General features: G+C 36.5%; 1 protein-coding gene across 1 annotated transcript; it reads right to left on the reverse strand.

The window, feature by feature from the left end:
- Positions 1–329: 329 nt before the first annotated feature.
- Positions 330–15,030, reverse strand: LOC127439102 (GTP-binding protein 1-like). Its single transcript, XM_051695153.1, has 11 exons — positions 14,601–15,030; positions 13,663–13,774; positions 13,143–13,323; positions 12,568–12,916; positions 10,746–10,869; positions 10,501–10,615; positions 8,525–8,669; positions 8,115–8,433; positions 6,565–6,743; positions 5,760–5,873; positions 330–2,271 (listed from the first exon to the last, which is right to left on the reverse strand). Exons 1-11 carry the CDS (start codon positions 14,766–14,768, stop codon positions 2,158–2,160), a joined length of 1,920 nt encoding a protein of 639 aa, XP_051551113.1. The 5' UTR covers positions 14,769–15,030; the 3' UTR covers positions 330–2,157.
- Between the last annotated feature and the right edge of the window lie 181 nt (positions 15,031–15,211).

Raw genomic sequence — 15,211 nt, forward strand, 5'->3', positions numbered from 1 at the left:
AACAAACAAACATATATATATATACACACACATACACACCTTTTTGTTTTTGGGTATGTGGGTGGAAACCCATGTTTAACTAAATTTATATTGTATTAATCGTGACTGAAGGTTTTTATTTTTTTGGCAAAAACCATGGTTTTGTTGCAGAATTAACCATGGTTTGCTAGATTAATACTGTAGTATCCATATAGTAACCATGGTTTTACTATAGTAATATTGTAGTAACCATGGTTAATTTTGTGATTACTATGGTCTACTACAAATACCATGGTTAAACTATGGTTACTATAGTAAAACCATGGTTAATTTTCATAAGGGGACAGCAAAACGTTTCGTAATAACCACGTTAGCATTAGAGTTTTTGTGCAAATTTTATTTTGTTTAAAAGGATGTACAACACAATTTTCAACTATTTATTTTTTTTAATCTCTTTCGTACATAGTTCAAAAAATAAAACCATGCTCTTAAGGGAAATAAATTGCAGATAAAAATCATAAACAGTCCAAGCACTGAACACTCTTAAAGATTGTAAATCATATCTTGTACCTGCCCTGGGGGAACAGAAAATTGACCATTTCCATCTGATTTCATTACCCTCCAAGTTTCCCATTTATTTACAAATAGACGGAAAAAAAATAACAGAATTTTAAAATCTATTTGGCATAATGTCTAGCATGTGGTCTTTACGATGTTGTCCAGACTAGACTTGTACAAATTAAATGTTAAAAATAAATGTTCACTGAGGTTCAAATGTACTTGGCTGTGTCCGATTTAACTAAAACATATCTGAATATGTCTTTGATAGTACAGAAAATCCAAGACTTGTTTCGCCTGCATTGATTCAAAAGGAGAACAAACCGAGAACCAGAACCAGAACAGACTGAACTGTCTTTTGACATGGGACCTCTAAGAAAAATGCATGTGACAGACAGCAATTAATGCTCAAAAATTGTCTTTCAATGCAATTTAACCCAACCAAAACAAATGTGTCGAGAGAGACAGGCATCCATGAGTCCTGATGGAAAATATTTGACTCGGGTTATGTCCTGCCAGATAATTGATCGACAGTTTCATAAAAACAGAGAACCTTGAACAGCCAAAAAACTAAATCACGAGAGCAACCAATCAAGGTTCTTACAGTGTTTAACTCCTGAACACAACTGAACAACTTTTGAATATCAAGTGTTGGTTGATCATTTTCCTTGATGTGTAATGTGTACTCTTGCTTTGGTTTGGGTCAAAAGTGTCCAACAAAGACGGAAAAACAATGGTGTGGTTAAGAAGAGAAAATAGGAAACCGAGTTAAATGCCAATGTCAGCATTGTTTGCAAAGTTTTTTCATAAAAAGATCTCCACTGAAAAGGTGAGACCTTTCAAAAGTAATGCTAGGTCACAAAAGAAAAAAAAAAATGCAAGAGAGCCAAAAGGCACCTAATTTGTGACACTCCGAGGGACCGGTTTTATCTGCTGTGATTTTGTGCATCTAGGCAGCTACAATGCTCATTAAAATCAGAGGAGGATGAGGGGACATGAAAGACTGACAAGCAGAACAGATTTCTTGCTTTCATCTGCAACAGCATTTGCCAAATTCAATTGGAGGAGGAAAATGACGTGAGAAATAAGAAAATCGCTGAACACAAACAGGGATTCAGTTGAGGGCTTCTTAATTGGGTCCTCTGGGAAAAATCCTGGCTGCAAAATTTCGTTTTTTTAGGGTGTTTATTATGGGATGTTAAAGGGATAGTTCAAACACACACACACACACACAAAGTATACATGTTTCATAAGGGTGATAAAAGAGCGAGCGAGCGAGCTTCTCAGTATGGAAATGCTTGTCAGTCAGGGTTTTGGCACTATTCTGTCAGCGGAGATGAACGTTTCTAATTAGCGTGCATAGGGAGAGAAAATGCTCAGTCCAGCTTCATTTGAGGGTTTTATGATTGTTTTTGCTCTCACCAACAAAAATCAGAGAGACAAGAAAAAAGGGAGAAAAAAAAAAAAAAAAGGCATTAAGGGTGAACAAAAAGCATCTGCTGCCCTCTGGTGTTTGCTTTAAAAAGTTCAGGGCAGAGGGATGACCAGTATTGATGGCTAAGAGAGAGAGAGAAGAGAATTCTAAGCAGATAATGGAGGATGGGCAGGAGGGACATTAGCTCAGTTGCCGCCCACTCCAGCAGCTGATGTTGTCGTCCCAGTGCCACTGCTCACAGATGGTTTGCCTTTGTGCCATTGACCTCCACGCCGTCTGCCACTCCCTCCAGACTTTGGCTGAAACAGACCATAAAATATTTAGATGCCTCCATCATTCCTGTATTTTTATGTTCTTGTGCTAAAAAGAAGCTAGGCATAATACAGAACGCAGGTGTCTTGAGACGTGCTTTTAAAAGTTGACATTCTTTTTTACTTGACACGTTGTTTAAAAAAATATGTGGAGCTCCTGCACGAGATGCTGAAAAATATTCTTATTAGCCGTTCAGACTGAATGTGTTTTTGCGCAAATAAAATGTGGAAAACACAGCACATACAGTTGAAGTCAGAAGTTTACATACACCTAAGCCAAATACATTTAAACTCAGTTTTTCACAAGTCCTGCCATTTAATCATAGAAAACATTCCCTGTCTTAGGTCAGTTAGGATCACTACTTTATTTTAAGAATGTGAAATGTCAGCATATTAGTAGAAAGAATGATTTATTTCAGCTTTTATTTCTTTCATCACATTCTCAGTGGGTCAGAAGTTTACATACAATTTGTTAGTATTTGGTAGCATTGCCTTTAAATTGTTTAACTTGGGTCAAATGTTTTGGGTAGACTTCCACAAGCTTCTCACAATAAGTTGCTGGAATTTTTGCCCATTCCTCCGGACGGAACTGGTGTAACTAAGTCAGGTTTGTAGGCCTCGCAAGTTCTGCACACAAATTTTCTATTGGATTGAGGTCAGGGCTTTGTGATGGCCACTCCAATACCTTGACTTTGTTGTCCATAAGCCATTTTGCAACAACTTTGGTGGTATGCTTGGGGTCACTGTGCATTTGGAAGACCCATTTGCGACCGAGCTTTAACTTCCTGGCTGATGTCTTGAGATGTTGCTTCAATATATCCACATAATTTTCCTTCTTCATGATGCCATCTATTTTGTGAAATGCACCAGTCCCTCCTGCAGCAAATCACCCCCACAACATGATGCTGCCACCCCCATGCTTCACAGTTGGGATGGTGTTCTTTGGCTTGCAAGCCTCACCCTTTTTCCTCCAAACATAATGATGGTTACTATGGCCAAAGAGTTCAATTTTTGTTTCATCAGACCAGAGGACATTTCTCCAAACAAGTAAGTTTTCTGTCCCCATGTGCACTTGCAAACTGTAGTCTGGCTTTTTTATGGCGGTTTTGGAGCAGTGGCTTCTTCCTTGCTGAGCAGCCTTTCAGGTTATGTCTAAATAGGACTCACTTAACTGTGGATATAGATACTTGTCTACCTGTTTCTTCCAGCATCTTCACAAGGTCCTTTGCTGTTGTTCTGGGATTGACTTGCATTTTTCGCACCAAACTATGCTCATCTCTAGGAGACAGAATGCGTCTCCTTCCTGAGCGGTATGATGGCTGCGTGGTCCCATGGTGTTTATATTTGTGTACTATTGTTTATACAGATGAACATGGTACCTTCAGGCATTTCCTGGATGAACCAGACTTGTGGAGGTCCACTATTATTTTTCTGAGGTCTTGGCTGATTTCTTTTGATTTTCTCATGATGTCAAGCAAAGACACACTGAGTTTGAAGGTAGCCCTTAAAATACATCCAGATGTACACCTCCAATTGACTCCAATTAGCCTATCAGAAGCTAATTGGCTAATTTCCTAAAGGCTTGACATTATTTTCTGGCATTTTCCAAGCTGCTTAAAGGTAGTTAACTTAGTGTATGTAAACTTCTGACCCACTGGAATTGTGATATAATCAATTAAAAGTGAAACAATCTGTCTGTAAACAATTGTTGGAAAAATGACTCATGTCATGCACAAAGTAGATGTCCTAAATGACTTGCCAAAACTATAGTTTGCTAATATTAAATCTGTGGAGTGGTTAAAAAATGAGTTTTAATGACTTCAACCTAACTGTATGTAAACTTCTGACTTCAACTGTATAATAGAACGCAAGTGTTTCGACATGCGCTTTTAAAAGCTGAAAGAACTTCTGAAATAAGAGTCGTCCTTGTGCAAGACACTTAAATTTACTTAGGGGCCAGTCACACCGAATGTGATCTTGCGCTAAAAAAAAAAAGTTAGACGCAGTTCAACATACAAAACAGAATGCAGGTACCTCGAGATACGCCTTTAGAAGTTTTTGTTCTTTTTTATTTGACAATGCATCTAAAATACCCACCGTCTAGACGCAAAATGCTGAAAAATCATTTTAGTGGCTGATCTGAGTGAACGCATTCTTAGAAGCAACGCAGCACATAAAACAGAATGCTGGGGGTTTCAAAACACGCTTTTAAAAGTTGACATCCTTTTTTACTTGACATGACGTCTAAAATATGCGCCACACTCGCGTGAGTCGCTGAAAAATATTCTTAAGGGCCGTTCAGACCGAATGAGTTCTATCGCTAAAAATAACGTTGCAGTGCACATATCTTGAGACGATTTTAGAAGTTTATATTCTTTATTTTACTTGACACAACGTCTAAAATAAAATACGCATCGCCTGGTGCGAGATGCTAAAAAATATTTGTAGGTGCCATTCAGACCAAACACATTCTTACACTTGAACAAGCAAAATGCAACTCATATAACAGAATGCAGGTGTTTCCAAACACGCTTTTAGAAGTTGACATTCTCTTTTACTTGACATAGTGTCTAAAATATACGACATCCCTGCACGAGATGCTGAAAAATCAACAATAGTTAAACAGCTGGATGCGGCACGATGGTCAAAGGTGTCCACTAAGCCATTCCATAAAAAAAAAAAACAATGGAAAAATACTGACCAGCACCTGGAATTACATTTTAATTAATTATTTTCTGTGTTTAATATAATGATCTTTTATGTTTAGTGTCTAAGTATCAATTATTACATAAAAAAATAAAAACATTTGCTTGTAAACACAGAGAACCTGTGATTAGTTAAAATGCCAAAGGCAGTTAACAAACACAAGTTTATCATTAGAACACTATTAAACAATACTGTGACCATTTGATGGCAAAATCAATTAATCATTTTCAGAGGTAATTTGTTGCATTCAAATCCTGTTCAAGAAATAAATCTGCCTAATTCATTACATTAAGGCGAATCATGACTGTAATATCCTATTAAGTTATACAAGTAATGCTCTTAATACTTCCATGTTATTTCCACTATAGCAAATTAGATTTTAAGAAGCTTAAACAGACCTTAACAAGGCTTAAAACCCATTTATCTTCACTTCACACTGCTCTCTACTTTTTAACTTATTTTTTGTTTCCACCTTTACAAAGTGTCTCGACCATCCCTGCTGGCTACCGAGACGAGTCACGGAGAGCAAGCAATGGAGAGGAGAAGAGAAAAATAATTTTTTTGAAGATTTTGGATGAATAGGAAATTGGGATATGACCAGAACATGTTCTTGACAAGCTGTGTTAGATTAACCCATACATCTGTATTAAAAAAAAAAATTAAAGGCACTGTATTGGCTAACTGATCTGTAAATATATTTTATATTCACAGCTAGATACAAAAATCTTCGGTTCTGTCTTGCTGTTGAGAAATCTGGCTCTTCCTCTCACCGGTTGTTCTGTTTGAGGGCTTCCTCCCATCTGTGCAGCATCCTCGCTGGCTGCAAAAGTGCCCTCCACCTGTGATGAAGCTTTCTTGGTAGACTGAATCTTGGCTTGAAGCAGCTGTCATACATACAAAAAATCTCACTGTTTATATTGAGACTTCAATCATACATATTTCAAAATCTCTGTAAATGTAGAAACATTATTCAGAATCAAAAGAAAAGAAGAATTAAATTACATTTTGCCTAAAGAAAATAAAGGCTATTTTTTGGATTAAAAAATAAATAAAATCTAGTTCTTTTGAAGGTGAAAAAAAAAGAGAGACAATGTTACCTTTATTTATTTATTTTAGAAGCAAATAATAGCATGGCCTATTTTTCCCTAATTCAAACAGGATGTTCTTAATTTCAAAACTATTTTTAGGACCATTAAAATTTTGTTGCATTGTGACATTTTCATGACAAATGAGCACATTTTCCCCCTAAATTCTCATTAAAGTAGTGCAAAAAATCTTATTCTCGAATTAAATGCAAAATAAATAAATAAATAAAATTCAAATTAAAAATACAATGTATTATTTAAATTATATATATATATTTAATTAAAAAATACTTTAAAAAAAATATTTCATTTACATATTTATTTGGAAATATTTATTTAGATTAGGCAAATATTAGAAGAAAATATTAGCATGGGCTGTTTTTCCTTAATTCAAACAGGGTATTCTTTTTTTATATTTCAAAACTATTTTCGGGACCATTAAGATTTTGTGCATTGTGACATTATATATATTGTCCATTTGAACTCTGACCTTAGTGATGGTGCCCACGGCCTTGGTCCTGCCCTCCCTAAAGACGAGTCTCTGCTCCAAGTGAAGGTACTCAGGGGTCTTAATAAAACGAAAGTGCACAGCGGCTTTGTCACCCGTCCGTAAACAGTCTTTGTTCATGCCAATGATGGTGGCGGTCTGTCTGATGCTGCCACAGTGAACTACAAGAGATAAATAAATGGAAAAGATGAAGTAACAGAGTGCAGAAAGATTCAGAGTTGTGCACAATGAAAATTCCAAATAAGCAAAGGCCAGTTCTTAAATACAACGGGTGAATATATCGGTGACATTTTCAGTGACGGACAATAGGGCTGAAATGCATCATCATTAGAGTTTAATGTGGTCTCATGTTGTGTTGAATGAGATCAAACGACTATTCAAAACATTTTGTCGACAATTTTTTATAGTCGACCGCAGCACTGCAGTTCGCGCTAGACTCAGGAGAGGAAGAAGACACAGCTCACAATCCCGATGCACTCCAAATCTTCCAAACGGCTTCAGGTGATGTAGATCGTAAAATATGAGGGAATTTTAATGCAAAAATACAAAATAAGTAAATACAGAAGCACTCTTGTTGTGGAGCTGGAGCTGCCTATCCGCTGAAGGAAAACTTGAGTGTCGAGCGTCTTTAAAGTGAACACCCTGGCGTTACATCTTTAATGCAGTTATATTTAATGCATTATAGCTTTATTAAAGTTCAAATAATACAGAAGCAGATCATGTAAATAACTACAAACTCTGAAACTGGCATCTCTCTGTGCGGTCAGCGCCTCTTTTGAGTTGCACGAATGTCCCGATCTAAGGGGGAGAGATTGAAACTGCACCCGGCTGAGGCACACTCTGTCGCGGGGACCCTTAATGCAGCTAGATTGTAACGTGATGGCTCGCGACTTATTGAATCATAATATATGCGTCACTGTATGTTTCTTATTGTAAAGAAAATTGGCAATACGCAGCTTTATTAATAAGAGAGATTGTTTTGTTTTTTTGTGAACAAAAAGTTGAGAGAGGGAAGTCTTCAATTTTACTTAAATAAATAAATAAAATAAATTACAAAATTTAAAAAAGGAAAAACAAATCACATGTAGAAATAAAAAAAATCAAAACAGCATAGATATCATATTGGTTATACCATAAAACTAATTATCTGCCAAAATCTGTGTATCGTCAGTATCTGCCACAATTTCTATATCGGTACAGCCCTTATAAATATTTATAAAAATTTACTCTAAAAAGTTAATGCTGCATATTAGGTCTATCTTTTAGTATTAGACCACAAACTAAAAGATATCGTTTTCTGTAGTACAAATCTAAAACCATAGGAAAACTTATTAAATAAACCCTAGTAAATCGAGTTTGATTAACCTAATGTGAAAACTACTATAGTAAATTTTATTTGACCTAATTCAACTAAATTGTGTTGGCTCAGTCAATATTCATTTTTAAATTGCAGAACCAGAAAGAGGTCTTTAAATATATATATACACAGTATTAAACACAAGAACTATCACATCTATGTCTCCTCTGCTCACCCATAGCTTGGTATCTTGGCGATATCGTAGTCGGATGGTGCAGCACCAGAATCTCAGCCTCAAACTCCCAGCACGCCTGTGGATTGAGACGGGGCGACACCATCACCATTCCCTTCCTGATAGACGAACGTTTGATCTTCTTCAGTGCGAATGAGGCCGTCTGACCACCACGCACTTCTTTCACAGGCATTCTCTTACGGTGGATGGATTTGACCACGATGGGGATAAAGGCACCCAGAGGGTTGGGACCAAGGAGCAGCGTGTCATTAAGGCGAATTAATCCGCGTAAAGTAGTCCCGGATACGACAGTGCCTACACCCTGAGGAACATCACGCAAGGTTGAAATGATCTATGGACAGGTAAAACATAACTTGACAGGTCCAGAACCTTTGAAAGTGTGTTTGTCTTACCGGAACTGAATATGTTTCATCAATCTGAAATTCTGGAGGTTCGTCATCTTTAAATGTTGTTCTGGAGGACAGCAGATTCAAGAACATTTTCAACAGGTCCATGTTTTCACCTGTTACGTTAGAGATCTGGAAAATTGGGCACATCCTTCACAAACACACAGACAAATGCTTTGGTTTAGTGTGTAGTGATTATTTCAGGCAGCAATAACAACTTTCATAATAACTTGTTTTAAAGTGACACTCCAAGTGTTCTTGGGTTAACTCAATATGGCATGTTTTCTGTCCAACCCAAAGCAAAAAAAAATTTTTGTTTCTCTGGTCGGGAAATAAGCATCTTTGTTCTGAACTGTATCAATTTCACTTCTCTGCCTTCTTGCTTTCCAAACAGTAATAGTGATGCTTGCTCTCTCAAAAAATAAATAAAATAACTTTAACTTTCATCAGTTTTACTCAACCCTCTCATGTAAAAGTTACTAAAAAAAAACCATGTAACCAAGGGAACTTAATTAACTGAGTTGATTCAACTAAAATAAGTTTCTTGTCAGCTTTACTTAAACGAATAGTTCACCCAAAAATGAAAATTATCTCATCATTTACTCACCCTCATGCCATCCCAGATGTGTATGACTTTCTTTCATCTGCTGAACACAAACGAAGATTTTTAGAAGAATATCTCAGCTCTGTAGGTCCATACAATGCAAGCGAATGGGTGCCAAAATTTTGAATCTCCAAAATCCACATAAAGGCAACATAAAAGTAATCCAGATGACTCTGGAGATTAAATCCATATCTTCAGAAGTGATATGAAAGGTGTGAGTGAGAAACAGATCAATATTTAAATCCTTTTTCCTTAACTTTCACTTTCTCCTTCTGTTTTTGGTGATTCACATTCTTCGTGCATATCGCCCCCTACTGGGCAGAGAGGAGAATTTATGATAAAAAATGACTTAATCGTATTGTGTATGAACACATGGATTTAACCATTGGAGTCATATGAATTACTTTTATGCTCCCTTCATGTGGATATTGGAGCTTCAAATTTTGGCACTCACTTGCATTGTATGGACCTAAGAGCTGAAATGTTCTTCTTAAAAGCATTATTTGTGTTCTGCAGAAGAAAGAAAGTCATACACATCTGGGATGGCATGAGGGTGAGTAAATCATGAGATAATTTTCATTTTTGGATGAACTATCCCTTTAATCCATGTGCATTTAGACAAAATGAATATTTTTGGTTTGGTTACCTGAAACTGGGCAGGAGTTCTAGTGCACAGCATGCTCTGCATGAGATTTGACAGGTAGCGTAAATGTTAAGTGTTATTTTATGTGACGTTGTGCAAGATTCATTTAAAGGGGGAGACTTGTTAGTGTTTACAGTTTTATGTTGAGATTTAGAATAATTTCACTTTATGTTGTAGTTTTGGGGGTTACCATCATGGTGAAGAGTTGAGATTCAGTCAAGATTGAGGACCAATACATTTTGAGTCCTCAACATATTGCTTTATCCACTGAGCAATTGCAGTGCTAACCATAGCATAGTAACCAAGTTGCACTCAGTCAGTAGTGCATCCCATCAGCGTGTGTTTACCATACTAAGCTTTTCTGTCACTAGCTTGCATATCACAGTTTCCTTTGAGTTATTTTGTCATTATACATTTTGTTGGGTTTACTTAATTCATTAAATTAACTTGAAGTATTTAAGTTGAAATTACATGGTACATTTAATTTATGATAACTTGTGGAAACATGTGGAACCACTATCCACAACTGAAACAAGTAGAGCCAAAGAGTTATTTTTCAAGTGCCACTGAAAAATAAAACAATGAGGTTTAATGGAATTACACTAGGAAGGATATGAGACTTGGAAAGATCTTCAATTGATATAAATATCAATATCAAAATCAGCCAAAATGATTGACAAAAATGGATTTAAGTGGAGGCTAGTGCAAGAGGTACACAGAATTAGGTTAAATTACCTCTCTGAACTAAAGTTTGAGGCTGTAACGATGACATCATCTTTGTTTTGCACCAAAACTGGAATTTTTCTGCATCCCGGAGACTTGAGTAGCCTCTGTAATAACTTTAATGTCTCTGTAAAACACACACATTAGCAAATCAAGACACAGCTGTCACTACTGCAGTGCACACTACGGCGAATGGCTGGACTGACATTTCACATTAAATCGCGATGGTCTAAAGAAGAATGAAGGCTTTGCGTTACCTTGTAGGATGTTAGCTGGACACATGTCTATCTTAGTGACGACTACAAAGACGGGAACGTTGAGGGCCAGAGCGAGACCGAGGTGCTCTTTGGTCATGCCAACGATTCCTGCGTTACTGCCCACCTTAATGACAAAGAGAAAAGTAGAGTGGACCAGATAGCTTAGTAGTACAGACACCTGAGGCACGTTTTTCCATCCTCTACATAAGGGGTGGGCGAAGTCCTATACTGGCTCAAATGATAAACCCTTTGTATCTAGTAATTATATCTAGCTGCTTGCCACATATATCAAAAACATTGAAATTGGGCTAAAATTAAGTTAATTAAAATCCAAGCAAACACTAACAATTAAAAACAAAACAAAATCACCATGCTCTACCAGTTTAGGGTGTAAAGATCCGTACAGAGAAAAATGATCTGTACTCCTTTTTTTAAACTTTTTGTCATTTAATTTTATTTCTCACGTGTCTCCTGACTGGTGAGAAATAAAATAAAATGGCAACATTTTTTAAAAAGGAATGTGAATAATTTTTCTCTTTAAACATATTTTATTGCAATGTATATAACGTTAAAAAAATTATAATAATAAAATAAAAAAAACTTAGATTGTTCATTACTTTTTCAGTACTTCCTAATTTTTTTTTTTATGAAAATGTGTATCTACCGGCTAAAACGGCATAAATAAACCCTTCGGTAAACACCACTTTAACCGTGCATATATATCTAATAATTATATGCAGCTGCCATACGTACACACCTAAAAAGTACAAATTGGCAAAACTGCTTGAAAATGGAGTGAACTTATGTCCTAGACCACATTTTATATTATTATTTTTATATTCTATTTTATCATATATTACTTCAATATTTTTATTTTTATTATGAAATTTGTTTAATTGCAATTTATATGACATATGGCTAAGGAAAAAAAAAATCGTAAAAAAGGACCGTTCATTACTTTTTTTTTAGTAGTTTTTGAATACTATTTTTTTTTTTTCATGTTAATGTGTATATACTGGCTCAAACAATAAAGCGCCGCATTGACCATGCATTTATTTCAATCAGTTATATATAGTTGCCACATAGATCCAATATATGGAAACCAAAGCAAACACAAATGTTCTAAATTGAAAAACTAATTAAAAAAATTAAATAAAAAAACCAATGTAGACCAGATTTTAAATTATTAATGATTATTTATTATATTTTATATTTCATTAAATACATATTTATTTTTCATATGTACTTTTAATTTGAAATGTGTTTCATTACAATTTATATGGCAGTTAAAAAAATACAAAATAAAAATTCAAAAAGGACTGTTCATTACCTTTTCAGTATATATATATATATATATATATATTTTTTTTTTAATGATTTTTTTCATAAAGATGTGATGTGTATTTACTGGCTCAAACCATAAACCCTTCAGTAAGCAACACATTAACCATGCATTTATATAGAGTAATAATATGTAGTTGCCACATACATTCAAAAAGTGCAATTGGGAAAAAATTGCAAAAATCAAAGCTAACACTTACTGTATGTTCAAAAAAAAATCTAATAAATAAAAATCAATGTGGATGGGATTTTATATGATTATTTTGTATTATATTTTATGTTTATTATATTTACATTTATTTAGTTTAATTTATTTGTTAAAAAAAAAAAAAAAAACTTAAAAAGGACTGATCATTAGCTTTTTTTATCGTGTTTTCATAAAAAATAATATTTTATGATATATATACAAAAAGTTTTTTTTTTTTTTTTGAGAACTTGGTCAATTTTGTTTATACCATTCACCCAACTACTCCTCTCTCACCATAAGCATGCAGAAGTCCGGTAGGTGCCCAGTCATGCCAAAAACGGTGGTCTTCAGGTATTTCTCATGCCCCGCCAGATCGATGAAGGTGATGACCTTTGACGACCTCTCACAGATCTTGGTCCAGTCTAGACTGCCCCCGTGACTGTCCGGTTTGTTGACCACCTGCCCATCCTGGTCGAAGCCCAGTATGTCATTGCCGACACTGCTGGTGCGACCGCTCTCCATCTCGTGCTTGTGTCGGAAGAGCTTTTGTCGTGCAAATCCGCGACCGTTGTCGAGTTCGCCATGAGTAAGGACGCCCAAGAGTGTGCTTTTACCGGCATCAACATTACCAACAACCGCAACTCTGAGAATAATTAAGAGGCAAGAAGATATAAGATAAATGTAGATATTCAAGTAATAATTCAATTATGTCAAATCCGATTTAATGGCATAGATGAGGGAACTATCGCCCCCTTGGGTACTGAGGTTTGTTACCGCCACAGCAACGCAAGAGTGCATGTTAAGAATTTTTGCGTCTGCATTTGCGTACTTGCGAGAAATACGTTTCTAGCCGAATACATCTCTCTAACCTAACTTCCAAGAAGTCGGCCTCTCCCACTCGGCGCCGAATGAGGTAATCCCGGACTCGTCCCGCCGTCTCCACTCTCTCTCGCAGTAGAATCAGATCAGCATCAGCCTGTTCACATAGCGACCGCACTGTAGCAACAGCTGCTTCCATATCCCTCTCATCCAGACCATAATCACCACCGTCTGAGAGACACAAAAATTTTCATGGCCGCTCTACAGTAAATAGCCCATTTACGTCAAGATCCAGTTCAAAAATAAAGTAATCAAAGATGGGAAATTACAAAAGCTTGGTAAACAATTGATTAAATACAAATCTGGCTTGAAAAGCCAACAAAGCAAAATAAATAAATGACAGATGGTCAAGTGTCAACATTGGTTAGGACCTGGTCAACCAATATTACATATTATTCCAGTGCATCGTGGAATAGATGATTCTGATTGGTTAACATATGTTCCAAGGATGTGACAGCACAAACCGAAGATTAAAAAGCACATTATACTTGATGACACTTCATGTCTCACCTGTTCCCATTCCGACCATATAGATGGTCTCTCTACAGCCTTCTTCCATTCGTTCTCGCAGCTGCTTGAGTAAACAGTCATACTGTTCTCCAGTAGGGCTGACCAGCGCCAACTGACAGCAAACAACAGACATTATCATTAAATTGTTCTTTTACACAGTAAAGAAATCTGTAGGATGTTCACATATCACCCCAGTTTGCTGTAGAGGTTCATTAATTTACTATAAAACCTGAGGCATGTTTCAAACATGATCAGATCAAAGGGGGGTGGGGGGCTTGCCCCCATAAATTTGCATCGAGCCCCCTCCCCCAGATTCTTCTGATGTCCCGCCCTGACTGATGGCTAAACAATCCCCCCCATAATAGTGTAAATAGTAACTGTACTTTAAAATGCCAATTTCCTGATATACATCAATACATGCAATATATTTAATATCAAAAGTGACCCAAAAGTCACACTTAAATCTGTATGAATGACAATGCATTAAAAAAATACAATATCAAACCAAGCAGCAGAAAAGATGCCAAGATGCCAGTACTAACTGCAATAGCAGACATACATTTGTAAGTGTGGCATCCCCTCCAAATACTTGTTGGGGTCAATTCACAAATCAGTGCTGTACACTTAACTAGTTAAACATTTAGACACCCAAACTATGTGTTTTTATATTGCACATCAAAACTGGCATGCAATTTAATATCATAGTTAATCTGCAGGTTGCATTGCATATAACTTTGGAGTCAACGGTGCTGATTTATCAGCTGGCACATACATACAGCCAACGTGTCACTCATGCAACTGTCTCGTGCGATCAGCTTTGGCATTCAATTAAAAAGTAAGTAAAAGCCTTTAAACACCATCCATGTATGAAATAAACATTTGCAATGAATCGTGCACAAATAGAAGCGTGAAAACCAGCTGTCAGGCCTGAGATCTACCTTGCTGGTGAGGTCCAAGTGATCCTCGGCGTCTCCGTTCTGGTTCTCGCCGGTCTCGCTGCTCTCATTGCCGGTCGGATCCTTCGCGCAGCCCGGGTCCGGTGCGAACATGCACGCCGGTACCATCGACTCCACCGCCGGGCTTAAGCTGGACTCTGTCGCCGCCATGTGCTCCAGCCTGGTTCTGGGAAAGAGTTTTAAATGCAATGTTTTTTTTTTTTTTTCCGTCTGATCTATATCTAGCGTAAGTTTCTGTTCAGTTTACCACTTCATAGTTCTTTTTACTAACTTTACATTTAACATGTTTTCTTGCGGAGGGTTATCTAGAAAAATGTGGAATATTTTAACACAAGCTGCCACTTGGCAGTTTGTAAAAACATTGCTTTATTACAAATCGACTTTGAAATTTTGCAACGTACCCGGCGATACGTAGTACATACGTAAGCAAAATGGGAAACTTATGGAGATACGCCTACTCATGAATAATTAATCACCTCTAGCGGGCAAGCAAAGTTCTGAAATTGTCACACAGTCTAGGAAACTATGGACCTGTTTAATATTTGTAGTTCCATGGTAGTTTGAAAAAAGACGTTTGAAGGCATGGTTGTCCG

Source organism: Myxocyprinus asiaticus, chromosome 50 (assembly GCF_019703515.2).
Source record: "Myxocyprinus asiaticus isolate MX2 ecotype Aquarium Trade chromosome 50, UBuf_Myxa_2, whole genome shotgun sequence".
Classification (NCBI taxonomy): domain Eukaryota; kingdom Metazoa; phylum Chordata; class Actinopteri; order Cypriniformes; family Catostomidae; genus Myxocyprinus; species Myxocyprinus asiaticus.